Below are 20,640 nucleotides of genomic sequence, written 5' to 3'. Positions count from 1 at the left end.
CTGGGAATACAGCTTGTGAATGGCTTCCAAAACTGCCTCCCTGTCAGAGGGAGACGTCAGTAAAGCCGACTTTTGGAAACGGCGAGGGGGAGACGTCTCGAATTCCAATATCTACCCTTGAGATATTACCTGAAGGATCCAGGGGTCTACTTGCGAGTGAGCCCACTGCGCACTGAAATTCATTGAGAACGGGCCCCCACCGTGCCTAAGCTTGTAAGGCCCTAGCGTCATACTGAGGGCTTTGCAGAGGCGGGAAAGGGTTTCTGTTCCTGGGAACTGGCTAATCTCTTCAGCCTTTTTCCTCTCCCTCTGTCACGAGCAGAAAAGAGGAACCTTTTGTCCGCTTGCCAACAAAGGACTGCGTCTGATAATACGGCGTCTTATTTTGAGAGGCGACCTGGGGTACAAACGTGGATTTCCCAGTTGTTGCCGTGGCCACCAGGTCTAAAAGACCGACCCCAAATGTCCCCTTTCAAAGGCAATACTTCCAAATGCCGTTTGGAATCCGCATCACCTGACCATTTTACTGGTAGAATTGGACAACGCACTTATACTTGATGCCAGTCGGCAAATATTCCGCTGTGCATCATGCATATATAGAAATGCATCTTTTAAATGCTCTATAGGCAATAATATACTATCCTTATCTAGGATATCAATATTTCCAGTCAGGGAATCCGACCATGCCAACCCAGCACTGCACCTCCAGGCTGAGGCGATTGCTGGTCGCAATATAACACCAGTATGTGTGTGAATACATTTTTGGATACCCTCCTGCTTTCTATCAGCAGGATCCTTAAGGGCGGCCATCTCATGAGAGGGTAGAGCCCTTGTTCTTACAAGCGTGTGAGCGCCTTATCCCCCCTAGGGGGTGTTTCCCAACGCACCCTAACCTCTGGCGGGAAAGGGTATACAGCCAATACTTTTTAAGAAATTATCAATTGTTATCGGGGGGAAACCCACGCATCATCACACACCTCATTTTATTTCTCAGATTCAGGAAAACTACAGGTAGTTTTTCCCTCACCGAACATAATACCCCTTTTTGGTGGTACTCGTATTATCAGAAATGTATAAAACATTTTCCATTGTCTCAATCATGTAACGTGTGGCCCTACTGGAAATCACGGTTGTCTCTTCACCGTCGACACAGGAGTCAGTATCCGTGTCGGCGTCTGTATCTGTCATCTGAGGTAACGGGCGCTTTAGAGCCCCTGACGGCCTATGAGACGTCTGGACAGGCACAAGCTGAGTAGCCGGCTGTCTCATGTCAACCACTGTTTTTTTATACAGAGCTGACACTGTCACGTAATTTTCAACAGTACATCCACTCAGGTGTCGACCCCCTAGGTGGTGACATCACTGTTACAGACACTCTGCTCCGTCTCCACATCATTTTTCTCCTCATACATGTCGACACAAACGTACCGACACACAGCACACACACAGGGAATGCTCTGATAGAGGACAGGACCCCACTAGCCCTTTGGGGAGACAGAGGGAGAGTATGCCAGCACACACCAGAGCGCTATATATATATATATATACAGGGATAACCTTATATAAGTGTTTTTCCCCTTATAGCTGCTGTATGTTTTAATACTGCGCCTAATTAGTGCCCCCCTCTCTTTTTTTTAACCCTTTCTGTAGTGTAGTGACTGCAGGGAAGAGCCAGGGAGCTTCCCTCCAACTGAGCTGTGAGGGAAAATGGCGCCAGTGTGCTGAGGAGATAGGCTCCGCCCCCTTTTCGGCGGCCTTATCTCCCGTTTTTCTGTATATTCTGGCAGGGGTTAAATGCATCCATATAGCCCAGGAGCTATATGTGATGTATTTTTTGCCATGTAAGGTATTTTTATCATGTTTTATTGCGTCTCAGGGCGCCCCCCCCAGCGCCCTGCACCCTCAGTGACCGGAGTATGAAGTGTGCTGAGAGCAATGGCGCACAGCTGCAGTGCTGTGCGCTACCTTATTGAAGACAGGAACGTCTTCTGCCACCGATTTTTCCGGACCTCTTCGCTCTTCTGGCTCTGTAAGGGGGCCGGCGGCGCGGCTCCGGGACCCATCCAGGCTGGGCCTGTGATCGTCCCTCTGGAGCTAATGTCCAGTAGCCAAGAAGCCCAATCCACTCTGCACACAGGTGAGTTCGCTTCTTCTCCCCTTAGTCCCTCGATGCAGTGAGCCTGTTGCCAGCAGGTCTCACTGAAAATAACAAACCTAAACTAAAACTTTCACTAAGAAGCTCAGGAGAGCCCCTAGTGTGCACCCTTCTCGTCGGGCACAGAAATCTAACTGAGGCTTGGAGGAGGGTCATAGGGGGAGGAGCCAGTGCACACCAGTTAGTCCTAAAGCTTTCTTTAGATGTGCCCAGTCTCCTGCGGAGCCGCTATTCCCCATGGTCCTTACGGAGTCCCCAGCATCCACTTAGGACGTTAGAGAAAAGTAAATTAAACTATGCCTAAGAGAAAGCTGGAGCAAGCTCCAGTGTGACTAACTCCATAAAGATACATTTTCTAACTGGGAGATGATGGGTACTAGAGGGGGAGGAGCTACACACGTTTCAAAATTATTATGTGCCTAGCTCACAGCAACCAAGCCTATAACCCCAGCGTATGCTCCAGTGTCCTCTAGTAGATGACAGAGAAACAAGCATAGAAGATAAATTAACTTTTAATAAAATAGACTGCAGTGTGTATTAGGGAATTTAGACTGTAAGCTCCAAAATGGCAGAGACAGATATAAAGAATTTCATATTTTCTGTACAGCAGTGTATAACATGTTTAACGCTATATAAAACAATAACATAGTATGTACAGTGGGGCGAAAAAGTATTTGGACAGCCACCGATTTGTGCAAGTTGACCCACTTAAAAAGATGAGAGAGGTCTGTAATTTCCATCATAGGTACACTTCAACTGTGAGAAACAGAATCTGAAAAAAAAAACAGGAAATCACATTGTATGATTTTTAAACAATTTACTTGTATATTCTTGTGGAAAATAAATATTTGGACACCTACCAAGCAGCAAGATTTCTGGCTCTCACAGACCTGTTACTTTTTCTTTAAGAAGCTCTTCTATCCTTCACTCGTTACCTGTATTAAGGTCACCTGTTTGAACTGGTTATCTGTATAAAAGACACCTGTTCACACCCTCAAACAGACTGCTACCTCTCCACCATGGCCAAGACCAGAGAGCTGTCTAAGGACACCAGGGACAAAATTGTAGAGCTGCACAAGGCTGGGATGAGCTTCTCGACAATAGGCAAGCAGCTTGGTGAGAAGAGATCAACTGTTGGCGCAATTATTAAAAAATGGAAGAAATACAAGATCACTGACAATCTCCCTCGACCTGAGGCTCCATGCAAGATCTCACCTCGTGGGGAATCAATGATCTTGAGAACGGTGAGGAATCAGCCCAGAACTACATGGGGGGACCTGGTCAATGACTTCAAGAGAGCTGGGACCACAGTCACAAAGGTTACCATTAGTAACACACTATGTCATCATGGATTGAAATCCTGCAGTGCCCGAAAGGTCCCCCAGCATAAGTCAGCACATGTCCAGGCCTGTCTAAAGTTTGCCAGTGACCATCTGGATGATCAAGAGGAGGATTGGGAGAATGTAATGTGGTCAGATGAGAGCAAAATCGAACTTTTTGGTATAAACTCCACTCGCCGTGTTTGTAGGGAGAAGAATGATGAATGGTATCCCAAGAACACCATACCCACTGTGTAGCATGGGGATGGAAACATCATGCTTTGGGGCTGCTTTTCTGCAAAAGGGACAGGACGACTGATCCGTATTAAGTAGAGGATGAATGGGGCCATGTATCGTGAGATTTTGGCCAAAAACCTCCTTCCCTCAGTAAGAGCATTGAAGATGGAACGTGGCTGGGTCTTCCAGCATGACAATGACCCCAAACACGCCGCCCGGGCAACTAAGGAGTGGCTCCATAAGAAGCATTTCAAGGTCCTGGAGTGGCCTAGCCAGTCTCCAGACCTCAACAGAATAGAAAATCTGTGGAGGGAGTTTAAAGTCCGTGTTGCCCGGCAACAGCCCCAAAACATGACAGATCTAGAGAAGATCTGCATGGAAGAGTGGGCCAAAATACCTGCTACAGTGTGTGCAAACCTGGTGAAGAACTACCGGAAACGTTTGTAATATAACCTCGGTTGGCAATTACAGAGGTCAAAGTATTGAGTTAAACTTTTTGATTGTCCAAATATTTATTTTCCGCAAGAATATACAAATAAATTGTTTAAAAATCATACAATGTGATTTCCTAGTTTTTTTTCAGATTCTGTCTCTCACAGTTGAAGTGTACCTATGACGGAAATTACAGACCTCTCTCATCTTTTTAAGTGGGTCAATCTGCACAGTCGGTGGCTGTCCAAATACTTTTTTGCCCCACTGTATGTGTGTGCGTGTATATGTGGTAGGGAATAAAGAATGTAAGCTCCACTAGGGCAAGGATTCATGTGAATGGCCAAATATTCTCTGTAAACTGCTGCGGAACATGTGTGCACTATAATAACTGGTAACAAATAAATAATAACTTATACATAAAGTTAATGATAGACTATTGCAATTGATACACTTGCCATGTAAATAAAATACTGTCACATGAACATTAAAATAGCTGAATTAGGGCCTAATTCAGATCTGATCACAGCAGCAAATCTGTTAGCTAATGGGCAAAACCATGTGCACTGCAGTGGGGGCAGATATATCATGTGCAGAGAGAGTTAGATTTTGCCGGGTAATTTTGTTTCTGTGCAGGGTAAATACTGGCCGCTTTATTTTTACACTGCAATTTAGATTTCGGTTTGAACACACCACACCCAAATCTAACTCTCTCTACACGTTATATCTGCCCCCCCCGCAGTGCACATGGTTTTGCCCACTAGCTAACAAATTTGCTGCTGCGATCACATCTGAATTAGGCCCTTAGTCTTAATTCAATTATATTAATTTGCAAAAAAGGTGAAAACTGTTACCTTAGACCTTGTGATAGGCAGGGATACAAAATAATTTGCTCTCTTTTGCTTTTTACTTTCATTATCATCTTCACTTTGTAACAGATGCATTTTCCTTTTACTTTTCACCTTTTTGTCTTCTGTTCTAGGGACTGAAACAGAAATGACTAAATCATGATCTTTGACATTCATGTTGTGAGGAGGGGGAAGAGAGGAGCAGAAGGTAATATTGGATGGTATATTTTAAAGTTTGGTTATTTACCTGTATAGATAGTGTAGAAAACTAGCAGATAAAAAAATCAAGAAAAGAGTGTGTTGTACCAGAAAAAGAGTGAATAAGTTTTACATGTAAAGAAATAGTCTCAGAGTGTGAAGTGAGTTACAGGGATATACACGGTCAAGTCACATTATTAGGACGGGATGCAGTTAAAATGCCGGCTGTCAGGATCCCGGCGTTCAGGAGACCGACGGCGGAATCCCGACAGCTGGTGAAATACTGACTCACAAAATCCTGACTACCGACTGGTATACCCTCTCGGTTGGTGGGTCCATGCGACCAACCGAGTAAAAACAGAACCTGTGGCGAGTGAAGCAAGCCACCAGGCCCGAAGCATGGCGAGCACAGCGAACTGACTTGCTGACGGGATTCCGGCAGATGGGATGCCACTGTCGGTATACTGACAGTCGGCATCCCGTCTGCCGGTATATCATACCGAACCCATTATGATCATCCTAATACATTTGACATTGGCAGCGCGTAGACCATGAAGTACGTCGCGTGCCGTGCGCTGGCTTGGTGGGTATATAAAGTGTGCGATAGGCAGTCTGAACACATAACAGTTGCTGCTGTCATGGGTAAAAGGAGAGTTTTATCTGAGTTGCAAAAAGGGATGATTATCAGCTTTTGGGACAAAGGTTGGCAGAATTTCTGAAATAGTGCAGTGTGTGAACTGTTGGCGTACTGCTGTGGTGAAGGTGTATCGAGACTGTATAAATGGTACCATTGCGAATAACCAATGTAGAAACTACGGAGCACCACATGCAATAGATGTGAGAGGTGAGAGTTGGCTATGAAGGTGTGTGAGGGCCTTTCGACACACTACTGTGGAGCAGCTCACCGTCAAATGAACCTGGGGGCTACCAGATGTGTGTCTAAAACAACAGTTCAGCACATCTAGCTGCTGTCCATGTTGCACACGGCGGTTACTCTGGCTATTAGCTGGTGATCATAATACTGTGACTCGACCATGTAATACTGATATATGACTACTATGAATACCTGACTGACCCACCCACACTATGGTTTCCACCCAACAGGATGATAGTTTACAAAACCCATGTCACTAAAGAAAGTAAGTTTGTTACACAAATATGAATTTCGGAAAGGCATATTAATAATGCAATGCAATGTTGATAAAATGCACTAATTACCTGGAGCAGAATTAGAATACTGTAAAAAAGTAGAACCAGAATGATAAAAAAAGGAATTTAATACCTACCGTTAATTCCTTTTCTCATAGTCCGTAGTGGATACTGGGGATCTGTACTTTAGTACCATGGGGTATAGATCGGGTCCACTGGAGCCTGGCACTTTAAAACATTTAGTGTGTATCTGTGTGCTGGCTCCTCCCCTATATGCCCCTCCTACCAGACTCAGTTTAGGAAACTGTGCCCGAGGAGACGGACATACCACGAAAGAAGAAAAACAGGTACAACAGCAGTGAGGCACTAAGCCAACACACAACCATAACCGAAAAGAGGCCGCTAAACAAAACAGAGGAAAGCAACACCAACCTAACCAAGATAGCAAAGCCATCCCAATAACAAAACGAGACCGCAATGGCGGACCAACCAAACACATACACAGGTAAGCAGGAATCGGGCGCCCAGCATTCACTACTGACTGCGAGAAAAGGAATTACCGGTAGGTATATTCCTATTTTCTCTTACATCCTAGTGGATACTGAGGATCTGTGCTTTAATACCATGGGGAAGTCCCAAAGCTCCAAAACGGGTGGGAGAGTGCTGAAACCCCTGTAACTCCACCGGACCAAACTGAAGGTCATCCTTGGCCAAGGTGTCGAACCGACAGAACTGTACAAAAGTGTTCGAACCAGACCAAGTAGCAGCTTGGAACAACTGTAAGGCCAAGACACCCTGAGCAGCCGACCAGGAAGAGCCCACAGATCTTGTCGAGTGGGCCTGAATAGACGTCGGTAAAGGCAGAGCCACCAAAGTATAAGCTTGTTGAATGGTCAACCTGAGCCAACAAGCAATTGATTGCTTAGAAGCCGGATGACCAATCTTGGTGGCATCATAAAGGACAAAAAGCAAGTCAGATTTCCAATGACAAGCAGTCCGTCTGACATAAATTTTCAGAGCCCTCACCACATCCAAGGACTCTGCACCATCGGAGGCGTCAGACAACCACAATGGGTTGATTCACATGAAAAGCTGACACCACTTTTGGCAAAAACTGAGGTCGGGTCCTGAGTTCCACCCTGTCTTCATGAAAAATCAAATAAGGCCCCCAATTTAGAGACACGTCTGGCAGACCCCAATGCTAATAACATCACTGTCTTCCAGGTGAGAAATTTCAACTCCACCCTATGTAAGGGTTCAAACCAGTCCGATTGAAGAAAGGACAGAACCACATTGAGATCCCACGGAGCCGTGGGAGGTACGAAGGGCGGTTGCATATGAAGAACTCCTTTTAGTTTGTACTTCCGGCAACATGGCAAGTTTTTTCTGGAAGAAAATAGAGAGCGCCGAAATCTGGACTTTGATGGAGCCTAAGTGTAGGCCCGTATCCACTCCCGCTTGCAGGAAAAGTAGAAAGCGACCTGTTATATCCTGATGTACATCTCTTTATTTCAATGAATCATGCAGTATGAAGATTATGTATTTTATTTCTTATTGGTAAGTAATACTTGCATGGTTATAGATAGACATCAAATCCACATGGCTGCTCTCCTTCTTCTCTCCCTTCCACTTCCTGATCACATGTTCATCTGTGCAGCCAGATTCTTAAAGGTACACTACCTCATCTAGCTAATGCACATAAACGATCTTCATAGATACTACATCTCCCCCTTTCTTTCATATATGTAAATTAATATATTTCTTTGAAACACTTAAATTGATTTTACATTCAACCAATTAAACATATAACAATATGCTGACTGAATTTGAGCATGAACATTAACCCACAATATACAACACACATTAAACTGGAAAAGATTTTTGAACAACAAATTATGAGCTATAAGAGGAAAGTCATATCTGCTCAATAAGCCTTGTAGGAGGTTTAATGACTCTGCTGCTTTCGTCGGAGTATATGATCCTTCATTCAAAGGAACAGACACGATAGAATCACTTGGTGCTGAGGATGTTATAGGTGTTGTGTTGACATCATCTTGACTTGGTGCATCAGAAGATAAGGATGGGAATATCTTCTTGAAATGGGATACATTCCTTGCCACAGTGTGATGGTCATTTTCTGCAACAACCGTTGTTCCTTTCCTTTTCACTACAGTGAGTGGACTTGGGTGAAAACCTGTCATGTCCTTACGTACTTCTTTTTGTTTCACCAGAACACGATCTCCTTCTTGTAAGTCTGAAACAATAGCTCTCCTTTTCCGGTCTGCATATTGTTTAGCCTTTTGTTTATTGGCAGTGTCCTTCTGTCTAATCTGATGATCTCTACATGAAGGAGTCAAATGGATTTCTGAAAGAGTAGATCTGATTACTTTTCTTTGAAACATTAATGTCTGAGTAGGGACATTTGTTGTGGAATGAGGCACTGAGTGATATTGTCTGAGAAATTGATTTAGAGATTGTTGAATTGGAATTCGGGATACTTTACAAATCTTTATTTGCTTTCCCAGATTACGCATGAAACGTTCAACAAGACCATTAGCCTGTTGCCACAGGGGAGTGATTTTTTGATGTCGAATTCCAAAATGTTTCATGAATTTGCTGAAATCATCACCTTGAAATGGCGGACCATTATCAGTCTTTATTGTTCCTGGAATTCCATAAGTAGTAAATATTCTATCCAACGCTGGTAAGACAGATGTGGCAGACATTGAAGATATTATTTCAAGAACAGGATATCTTGAATATTCATCCACAGCCACTAGTACGTATTTACCATTGTATAATGGTCCATAGAAATCAACGTCGACATTTTCCCAGACATTGTCACGTAGATTAGTCATCCGCAATGGTTCACTGCTAGTTTTCGTAGAAAGAAGGGTGCATGTCATACAGTTACGGATTTCCAATTCAACAAGTTGCTCCATGGAGGGAAACCATACCTTTTCACGTAAAAGTTGTTTGGTCTTTACAATTCCTAAATGACTGGCATGGGCAACATCAATTACCCTCTTTCTCAAAACAGCTGGGATAACAATTCTGTCACCTCTGAGAATGATTGAATCATCATGTACAGTAAGTTCTTGACAACGTTTATGAAGTGTTCGGAAGTCTTGTTCCTCATCAGTTAAAATAAAAACTGTCCCAGTCACCAATCATTGGAAATAATGCAGTGTTTTACTGCTGACAAAACTTTATCTGAGGAAGAAGCCTCTTTGATGTTGGCACTAGTAAGTGAGTCAGGAATTGAATTGTTAATAATAAAGTTCACATACTCCTCCACTGAAGTAGACTGACTGCGATATGTCAGAAGGCAGAGGATGTCTGGACATGTAATCTGAGGGATTGTCAGCACCAGCTCTATGAATGATGGAGAAATTGTATGCCTGCAAACGTAAGCCCCATCACTGTATCCTAGCTGGTTGTTTGGATTTTGGATTTCCAAAAAGTGTCACTAGGGCTTGATGATCAGTCTGGATAGTAAAGTCAATGCCGTATAGCTAGAGATGAAAGCGTTCACAACCCCAGACTACTGCAAGAGCTTCCCTTTCTGACTGAGAGTAACGTTTTTCCACCTCTGTCAAACTGCGACTTGCACATGCTACAATATGATGATCCCCATGTGTATTCACCTGAGTCAAGATAGCTCAGAGACCCACAGGACTGGCATCCACAATAAGTTCTGTTTTCCAGTGTTGTAATATGACATTGTGACTCTATCCTGCAGACATAATTTTATGTCATCAAATGCTTGTGATTGAGAGGAAGTCCATATGAATTTAGCATTTTTTTTGGTGAATTCCCTAAGTAGGGCAGTTAGAGTAGCGTAATTTGGAATGAATTGGGAGCAATAGTTAGTCATCCCAAGAAATCACTTGACTTCACCAGCAATAGCAGGTTTGGACATATTTGTGATAGCCTGGACTTTATGTGGATCAGGACTAACTCCACCTTGAGAAAATATATGGCCAAACAATTTGAGCTTCTGTTGAAGAAAGACGTATTTATCTTTATTCAGTGTTAAATTCTTGGCTTGAAGACACTGCAACACTTGATGCAGAGCTTCATCATGTTCCAGGCTTGTTGCTCCAGAAACCAGGATATCATCACTGTAATTGATGGCATTTGGAACTGACTGTATGACTTGATGGATAGCATTTTGAAACACCTCTGCTGCAGATACGATTCCAAATGACAGCCGTTTGTATCGTCGTAACCCAACATGAGTTGAGAATGTTGTTATTTGCCGTGACTCTTCATCAAGTTCCAGTTGATGATAACCTTTAATTAAATCCAATTTTGAAAAGAAACTTGCACCTGTGAGTCGATGTATGATATCATCCATAGTAGGAGTAATATGACGCTCTCTTTTAATGTCAACGTTAGGACAACGCATATCAACACATATTCTCACTGCATTTGGATGACCTGGTTTGGGCACTACCACAATAGGGGATACCCATGGTGTTGGACCAGATACCTTTTCAATTATATCTAAGTCTTCAAGGGCCTGAATTTCTTCTTCCACTTGCTTCCTTATATTGATAGGAATACGCCGATGTTCTTGAGCAATGGGAATAACTGAGTGATCAATGTGAAGATGAACTTGATAGTCTTTAAGTTTTCCAAAACCATGAAAAAGATGATCATACTCCCGTCGTAAAACATCCACATCACTTCGTAGTGGTTTTGTGTCATGTAGGACAGGAGTGAGATTGGGAGGGTCATGTAAGACAGGAGCGGAATCATGAGTGTGTACCCCACCTTTTTCAGTGGAGGTTACAGGCTTGCTCTTATTTTGGTTTCTATCCACTGGAATTTTCTTGGGTGAGAAACAACTTATCGATCACCCTATCCAATGAATGTCCACCTGGGAATATTTCCTGAGAGACAGCGAAAATTCCTTCTCTTTACACAAATCACGTCTGCGTATGCTAACACAGCGCGTATGATGACGCAATTGTGCGAAATGACGCAAATGGTATCACGTTGCACCGCGTATCACATACACACACGTGCGGTCCAATCGCACGGCTTATAGATACTTGTTATCTATACGCCCTACGATCACGGGAGTTGAATTCACAAGCTGCACTCCACAGCAGGAGCATAACACCAAAATCACGCTCCTCCGCACGTTTTACTTTTAAAACACACACACTACGTGCCTCAATACCAATACGTGTGTTGCAGCAGAGTAATTATCTCATCCCGGGGCAGAGAGTCTAAACCATAAATAACAGTATCAGACCACTTGACTACAGCCCTGGAAATCCACCCACAAACAATTGTGGGGTACTGTGCTACGCCTGCTGCCAAATATATTGCATTGAGAGTGGTCTCAATTTTACAGCCAGTCGTCTCTTTTAGGGATATAGCCCCTGGCACCGGCAGTACCAATTTCCTAGGCAGTCTAGATACAGACGGATCGACTGACGGGGGTTTTTCCCATACCTTGCTGTCCTCAGCTCGAAGGGGAAAAGTAGCTAAAAACCTCTGAGGAATTAAATAGGGACAGTCCCACATTTCAGAGATTCTTTGCCGAGTGTGTGGGGTCTCACTTCTCCCCTGTTCAGTTCCTTCTTCCTGCCTCTTCAACTGCTGGTCTTCCCCATGTAGTCCGTCAGTCGCTACTTGTATGGGGACTGACTCACTCTTTTTATGACTGGAGGGATACAGATTCCGATACGCCCCTTTGGTTTAACACAACATATAGGGAACTATTGCATATCACACAAGATAATATATGGATCCGTGCGGGTCTTACAACAATTTCACAGCTATATGATAATGGTGTTATCAAATCTTTTGCGCAACTGCGGGAGGAGCTTGATATATCCAATAAATCTTTTTATCGTTACCTACAGCTCCGTCATGCAGTGCAGGCACAATTTGGGGTCTCACCTCCGACCATTTCTAACTCGCCAATTAAAGAGTTGGTTATGGACCTGGGTACGAGGCATCAAGTTTCCACTTTATATTCTAGCCTTAATGACCACATTTGCCTGAATGTTTTTGACCCGCCTAATCTTAAAATAAGAATTTACTTACCGATAATTCTATTTCTCGTAGTCCGTAGTGGATGCTGGGAACTCCGTAAGGACCATGGGGATTAGCGGCTCCGCAGGAGACTGGGCACAAAAGTAAAGCTTTAGGACTACCTGTTGTGCACTGGCTCCTCCCCCTATGACCCTCCTCCAAGCCTCAGTTAGGATACTGTGCCCGGACGAGCGTACACAATAAGGAAGGATTTTGAATCCCGGGTAAGACTCATACCAGCCACACCAATCACACCGTACAACCTGTGATCTGAACCCAGTTAACAGCATGATAACAGAGGAGCCTCTGAAAAGATGGCTCACAACAATAATAACCCGATTTTTGTAACAATAACTATGTACAAGTACTGCAGACAATCCGCACTTGGGATGGGCGCCCAGCATCCACTACGGACTACGAGAAATAGAATTATCGGTAAGTAAGTTCTTATTTTCTCTGACGTCCTAGTGGATGCTGGGAACTCCGTAAGGACCATGGGGATTATACCAAAGCTCCCAAACGGGCGGGAGAGTGCGGATGACTCTGCAGCACCGAATGAGAGAACTCCCGGTCCTCCTCAGCCAGGGTATCAAATTTGTAGAATTTAGCAAACGTGTTTGCCCCTGACCAAGTAGCTGCTCGGCAAAGTTGTAACGCCGAGACCCCTCGGGCAGCCGCCCAAGATGAGCCCACCTTCCTTGTGGAATGGGCTTTTACAGATTTTGGCTGTGGCAGGCCTGCCACAGAATGTGCAAGCTGAATTGTAAAACAAATCCAACGAGCAATAGTCTGCTTAGAAGCAGGAGCACCCAGCTTGTTGGGTGCATACAGGATAACAGCGAGTCAGATTTCCTGACTCCAGCCGTCCTGGAAACATATATTTTCAAGGCCCTGACTACGTCCAACAACTTGGAGTCCTCCAAGTCCCTAGTAGCCGTAGGTACCACAATAGGTTGGTTCAGATGAAACACTGAAACCACCTTAGGGAGAAAATGAGGACGAGTCCTCAATTCCGCCCTGTCTGAATGGAAGATCAGATAAGGGCTTTTACAGGATAAAGCCCCCAATTCTGACACGTGCCTGGCCGAGGCCAGGGCCAACAACATGACCACTTTCCATGTGAGATATTTCAACTCCACAGATTCAAGTGGTTCAAACCAATGTGACTTTAGGAACCCCAAAACTACATCGAGATCCCAAAGTGCCACTGAAAGCACAAAAGGAGGCTGTATATGCAGTACCCCTTTTACAGACATCTGAACTTCAGGTAGTGAAGCTAGTTCTTTCTGGAAGAAAATTGACAGGGCCGAAATTTGAACCTTAATGGACCCCAATTTTAGGCCCATAGACACTCCTGTTTACAGGAAATGCAGGAATCGACCTAGTTGAAATTCCTCCATCGGGGCCTTACTGGCCTCGCACCACGCAACATATTTTCGCCAAATGCGGTGATAATGCTTTGCGGTTACATCCTTCCTGGCTTGACCAGGGTAGGGATGACTTCATCCGGAATGCCTTTTTCCTTCAGGATCCGGCGTTAAACCGCCCTGCCGTCAAACGCAGCCGCGGTAAGTCTTGGAATAGACAGGGTCCTTGCTGGAGCAGGTCCCTTCTTAGAGGTAGAGGCCACGGGTCCTCCGTGAGCATCTCTTTAAGTTCCGGGTACCAAGTCCTTCTTGGCCAATCCGGAGCCACGAGTATAGTTCTTACTCCCCTCCGTCTTATAATTCTCAGTACTTTTGGTATGAGAGGAAGAGGAGGGAACACATACACTGACTGGTACACCCACGGTGTTACCAGAGCGTCCACAGCTATTGCCTGAGGGTCCCTTGACCTGGCGCAATACCTGTCCAATTTTTTGTTTAGGCGGGACGCCATCATGTCCACCTTTGGTTTTTCCCAATGGTTTACAATCATGTGCAAGACTTCTGGGTGAAGTCCCCACTCTCCCGGGTGGAGGTCGTGCCTGCTGAGGAAGTCTGCTTCCCAGTTGTCCACTCCCGGAATGAACACTGCTGACAGTGCTATCACATGATTTTCCGCCCAGCGAAAAATCCTTGCAGCTTCTGCCATTGCCCTCCTGCTTCTTGTGCCGCCCTGTCTGTTTACGTGGGCGACTGCCGTGATATTGTCCGACTGGATCAGCACCGGCTGACCTTGAAGCAGAGGTCTTGCTTGGCTTAGGGCATTGTAAATGGCCCTTAGCTCCAAAATATTTATGTGAAGTGATGTCTCCAGGCTTGACCACAAGCCCTGGAAATTTTTTCCCTGTGTGACTGCTCCCCAGCCTCTCAGGCTGGCATCCGTGGTCACCAGGACCCAGTCCTGAATGCCGAATCTGCGGCCCTCTAGAAGATGAGCACTCTGCAACCACCACAGGAGAGACACCCTTGTCTTTGGTGACAGGGTTATCCGCTGATGCATCTGAAGATGCGATCCGGACCCTTTGTCCAGCAGGTCCCACTGGAAAGTTCTTGCGTGGAATCTGCCGAATGGAATTGCTTCGTAGGAAGCCACCATTTTTCCCAGGACCCTTGTGCACTGATGCACTGACACTTGGCCTGGTTTTAGGAGGTATCTGACTAGTTCGGATAACTCCCTGGCTTTCTCCTCCGGGAGAAAACACCTTTTTCCGGACTGTGTCCAGGATTATCCCTAGGAATAGAAGGCGTGTCGTCGGGATCAGCTGCGATTTTGGAATATTGAGAATCCAACCGTGCTGCCGCAGCACTATCTGAGATAGTGCTACCCCGACTTCCAACTGTTCCCTGGATCTTGCCCTTATCAGGAGATCGTCCAAGTAAGGGATAACTAAAACTCCCTTCTTTCGAAGGAGTATCATCATTTCGGCCATTACCTTGGTAAAGACCCGGGGTGCCGTGGACAATCCAATCGGCAGCGTCTGAAACTGATAGTGACAGTTCTGTACCACAAACCTGAGGTACCCTTGGAGAAGGGTAAATTGGGACATGTAGGTAAGCATCTTTGATGTCCAGAGAGACCATATAGTCCCCTTCTTCCAGGTTTGCAATCACTGCTCTGAGTGACTCCATCTTGAATTTGAACCTTTGTATGTAAGTGTTCAAGGATTTTAGATTTAAAAATGGTCTCACCGAGCCTTCCGGCTTCGGTACCACAAATAGTGTGGAATAGTACCCCTTTCCCTGTTGCAGGAGGGGTACCTTGATTATCACCTGCTGGGAATACAGCCTGTGAATGGCTTGTAATACTGTCTCCCTGTCTGAGGGAGACGTCGGTAAAGCAGACTTTATGAAACGGCGAGGGGGAGACGTCTCGAATTTCTTGAGACGGGCCCCCACCGTGCCTGAGACCGCTTGTAAAGCCCCAGCGTCATGCTGAGGACTTTGCGGAGGCGGGAGAGGGCTTTCTTAGGTTTAGAAGCTACCTGGGGTAAAAATGTGGATTTTCCAGTGGCCACCAGGTCTGTTAGACCTACCCCAAATAACTCCTCCCTTTTATAAGGCGATACTTCCATATGCCTTTTGGAATCATCATCACCTGACCACTGTCTTGTCCATAACCCTCTTCTGGCAGAAATGGACAGCGCACTTACTCTTGATGCCAGTCGGCAAATATCCCTCTGTGCATCACGCATATATAGAAATGCATCTTTTAAATGCTCTATAGTTAGTAATATACTGTCCCTATCTAGGGTATCAATATTGTCAGTCAGGGAATCCGACCAAGCCACCCCAGCACTGCACATCCAGGCTGAGGCGATTGCTGGTCGCAGTATCACACCCGTGTGAGTGTATATACATTTTAGGATATTTAACTGCTTTCTGTCAGCAGGTTCCTTAAGGGCGGCCGTATCCGGGGACGGTAGTGCCACCTGTTTAGACAAGCGTGTGAGCGCTTTATTCACCCTAAGGGGTGTTTCCCAACGTGCCCTATCCTCTGGCGGGAAGGGGCATGATGCTAATAACTTTTTAGGAATTACCAGTTTTGATCGGGGGAAACCCACGCATCATCACACACTTCATTTAATTCCTCAGATGCAGGAAAAACTACAGGCAGTTTTTTCTCACCCAACCTAATACCCTTTTTAGTGGTACTGGTATTATCAGAAATGTGTAAAAACATTTTCCATAGCCTCAATCATGTAACGTGTGGCCCTACTGGAAGTCACATTCGTCTCTTAATCGTCGACACTGGAGTCAGTATCCGTGTCGGCGTCTGTATCTGCCATCTGTGATAACGGGCGTTTTAGAGCCCCAGATGGCTTTTGAGACACCTGGACAGGCACAGGCTGAGTCGCCGGCTGTCTCATGTCATCAATCTTTTGTAAAGAGCTGACACTGTCACATAATTCCTTCCATAAGCTCATCCACTCAGGTGTCGACTCCCTAGGGGGTGACATCTCTGTTACAGGCAATTGCTCCGCCTCCACCTCATTTTCCTCCTCATACATGTCGACACAACGTACCGACACACAGCACACACACAGGGAATGCTCTGATAGAGGACAGGACCCCACTAGCCCTTTGGGGAGACAGAGGGAGAGTATGCCAGCACACACCAGAGCGCTATATATATATACAGGGATAACCTTATATAAGTGTTTTTCCCCTTATAGCTGCTGTATTGTTATACTGCGCCTAATTAGTGCCCCCCTCTCTTTTTTAACCCCTTTCTGTAGTGTAGTAACTGCAGGGGAGAGCCAGGGAGCTTCCCTCCAACGGAGCTGTGAGAGAAAATGGCGCCAGTGTGCTGAGGAGATAGGCTCCGCCCCCTTCTCGGCGGCCTTTTCTCCCGTTTTTCTGTGGAATCTGGCAGGGGTTAAAATTCATCCATATAGCCCTGGGGGCTATATGTGATGTATTTTCACCAGCCAAGGTGTTTTTATTGCTGCTCAGGGCGCCCCCCCCCCTAGCGCCCTGCACCCTCAGTGACCGAAGTGTGAAGTGTGCTGAGGAGCAATGGCGCACAGCTGCAGTGCTGTGCGCTACCTTGGTGAAGACAGGATGTCTTCTGCCGCCGATTTTTCCGGACCTCTTCTTGCTTCTGGCTCTGTAAGGGGGCCGGCGGCGCGGCTCTGGGACCGAGCTCCGAGGCTGGGCCTGTGTTCGGTCCCTCTGGAGCTAATGGTGTCCAGTAGCCTAAGAAGCCCAATCCACTCTGCACGCAGGTGAGTTCGCTTCTTCTCCCCTTAGTCCCTCGATGCAGTGAGCCTGTTGCCAGCAGGTCTCACTGAAAATAAAAAACCTAAAACTAAACTTTCACTAAGAAGCTCAGGAGAGCCCCTAGTGTGCACCCTTCTCGGCCGGGCACAAAAATCTAACTGAGGCTTGGAGGAGGGTCATAGGGGGAGGAGCCAGTGCACACCAGGTAGTCCTAAAGCTTTACTTTTGTGCCCAGTCTCCTGCGGAGCCGCTAATCCCCATGGTCCTTACGGAGTTCCCAGCATCCACTAGGACGTAAGAGAAATGGGAGCAGGACATAGGTCCACGTGAAGATGACCAATGGCTCCAGGTGTTGTGCGCTCTTAAGTATACTACTCCATGTATCAAATAGCAACAAGTCTTTTTTATTCTTTATAGGTCGTATAGAACCCCTGTTTCTCTTTTTAAAGCGCGTCTGCGGCCTAATGATACTTGCCAGAGGTGTGGTGCCTCTGGAGCTAATTTCTGGCACTTATTATGGTTATGCCCAACTGTGTATGCTTTCTGGGAAGCGATTTGATCAGACATACTAATTAATGAACCGACGTTACCCCCATTCTCCCCTACATTGTGTATGTTTGCCCTAGATTTAGAGGAAACCTACTGTCCGGTACTTTATAAATATGTTCTTTGCTTGACTACCTTGGCAAAGGTGATTATAGCATGTAACTGGTTTGCTGTCTCCCCTCCTAACCTATACAACTGGCGGGCTCTGGTCAATGAGGTATCTGGACACGAAAGGTTTACACATAGGTCTAGGGGGACCCTGCCCCATTATCTCAATAAGTGGAATAGGTGGAACACCTCCCGTCTGGCTACGGCTATGGCGGCTCCAGATCATCTCTCTGATTGATAATATTATATGCGAGATTAATGACCACAAAACTGTTGTGTATTGATATTAACATGGCACTCTTTATTGATATGTATATGACATTGTGACATGGATTGTATATGTTTATTCACTGTAGGTTTTTGTGTTTTGTTTTTGTTGGAAAAGAAAATAATAAAAAAATTACTCAAGTGAAAAAAATAAAACCCTCTGAAGAATTTTACATTTCTTATCAGGGTTTGACCATGCCTCCCTGGCCAGAGAATTTAATTCTTTAGACACAGGAAAGGTGACTGAGGTCTTTGGCCTAACATTAAAGTACAACTCCTCATCTGGTTCTGCGTCCTGATCTGGTATGTGAAGAACCTCTCTTACAGCATAAATGTGGGCCTCCACCCCAGGGGACAGAGAGGTGACCTCATCCATATCATCATCATCCACATCGGGCTGACGAGAATCAGAATCAGACTGGAGCACCTGTGGCAGTGAGCGTTTATGTGAAACCAACAGAGGGGGCTGAGAAGCCTTTCTGGTATATGCTGCTTTAGCCATACAATCAATAGACTGTTTCAACACCTGTCTCTCCTTTTTAGCTGCAGCTAATTCTGAATTTACATTCTGAATCATGCTTTTAAAATTATCTTACCAGTCAGGTGCCTGTGAACTGAGTCCCTGTGGAGATAAGGAGCACTGTTCACACATGAGGGACCCCGCTGATGAAGGGGTAGAGTTTCAAGCAGCACACAACTGTAATACAGCGCAGCTCACTGAAACACCTCTACACAGACCCTAGAGAGCCCCTGGAGTGACACTGAGGAACAGAGTCCAGCACACAAAACACAGCAGCAGCGTGAAATTATGTGTACAACCTGACAGAAGTGCAGGTGGTCCCGCTCCGGCAAGCCCCGCCCCTTGCAATGGCACACGGCCCCTTCAGTGTTTATTACTGGCCATGTTAACAAACATTTATATAGATCAGTACACACAAGCCCTAATGAGCAGTGAGCACTGCGGGGCATGAGCCCTGAGCCAGTCTAGTCCACGGCGGGTCCCGCAGCCTGTGGCCCGTGACCGTCGGGTGACATGCCACCACAACTGCACAGGGGACCCACTAACAGGGACCCTGGTGTTAACACTCACCACACCTAGCGATCTTCGGCATCTGTTAGAGGGTGGCGGCTAGCTGCTGGTGTGGGCATATACACTAACGGTGTGTGAACAGCACCTCACAAGCTCAGTGTCCTGTCAGCTGGGATTACGAATCATTAACCCTCAGGAGGTTGGTTCAGTCCCCCCTCTAAGTCCCACGAAGCAGGTAGACTGGTTGCCAACCAGTAGTACCTGAAAATAATAAACTAAAAAAATAAGATTTTTTTAAACCTACCGGTATATCTTTTTCTCCTAGTCCGTAGAGGATGCTGGGGACTCCGTAAGGACCATGGGGAATAGACGGGCTCCGCAGGAGACATGGGCACTATAAAGAAACTTTAGGATGGGTGTGCACTGGCTCCTCCCTCTATGCCCCTCCTCCAGACCTCAGTTAGAGAAACTGTGCCCAGAGGAGACGGACAGTACGAGGAAAGGATTTTGTTAATCCAAGGGCAAGATTCACACCAGCCCACACCATCCACACCGTATAACCTGGAATATACGAACCAGTCAACAGCATGAAACAGACCAGCATCAGTCAAAGACTGAACAAAACTGTAACATAACCCTTATGCAAGCAAATAACTATATACAAGTCTTGCAGAATGTTGTCCGCACTGGGACAGGCGCCCAGCATCCTCTATGGACTAGGAGAAAAAGATTTACCGGTAGGTTTAAAATCTTATTTTCTCTTACGTCCTAGAGGATGCTGGGGACTCCGTAAGGACCATGGGGATTATACCAAAGCTCCCAAACGGGCGGGAGAGTATGGATGACTCTGCAGCACCGATTGAGCAAACATGAGGTCCTCCTCAGCCAGGGTATAAAACTTGTAGAATTTTTCAAAAGTGTTTGAACCCGACCAAGTCGCCGCTCGGCAAAGCTGTAATGCCGAGACGCCTCGGGCAGCCGCCCAAGAAGATCCCACCTTCCTAGTGGAATGGGCCTTCACCGAATTAGGTAACGGCAATCCAGCCATAGAATGAGCCTGATGAATCGTGTTACAGATCCAGCGAGCAATATTCTGCTTAAAAGCAGGAGCGCCAACCTTGTTGGCTGCATCCTGGACAAACAGAGCTTCTGTTTT

General features: G+C 45.8%; 1 protein-coding gene across 2 annotated transcripts in view; it reads right to left on the bottom strand.

The window, feature by feature from the left end:
* The window catches only part of AKAP7 (A-kinase anchoring protein 7), a 548,135-nt gene that overhangs the window by 481,013 nt on the left and 46,482 nt on the right, over positions 1–20,640 (bottom strand). For both annotated transcript variants that reach the window (XM_063917297.1, XM_063917298.1), the window contains exon 3: positions 4,995–5,125. In XM_063917297.1, the coding sequence (XP_063773367.1) occupies positions 4,995–5,125 (131 nt within the window). The remainder of the gene's footprint in view (positions 1–4,994; positions 5,126–20,640) is intronic.

This window comes from Pseudophryne corroboree, chromosome 4 (genome assembly GCF_028390025.1).
Source record: "Pseudophryne corroboree isolate aPseCor3 chromosome 4, aPseCor3.hap2, whole genome shotgun sequence".
Classification (NCBI taxonomy): domain Eukaryota; kingdom Metazoa; phylum Chordata; class Amphibia; order Anura; family Myobatrachidae; genus Pseudophryne; species Pseudophryne corroboree.
The sequence above is the reverse complement of the archived record's forward strand: the minus strand, read 5'-3'. Positions and strand labels throughout refer to the sequence as shown.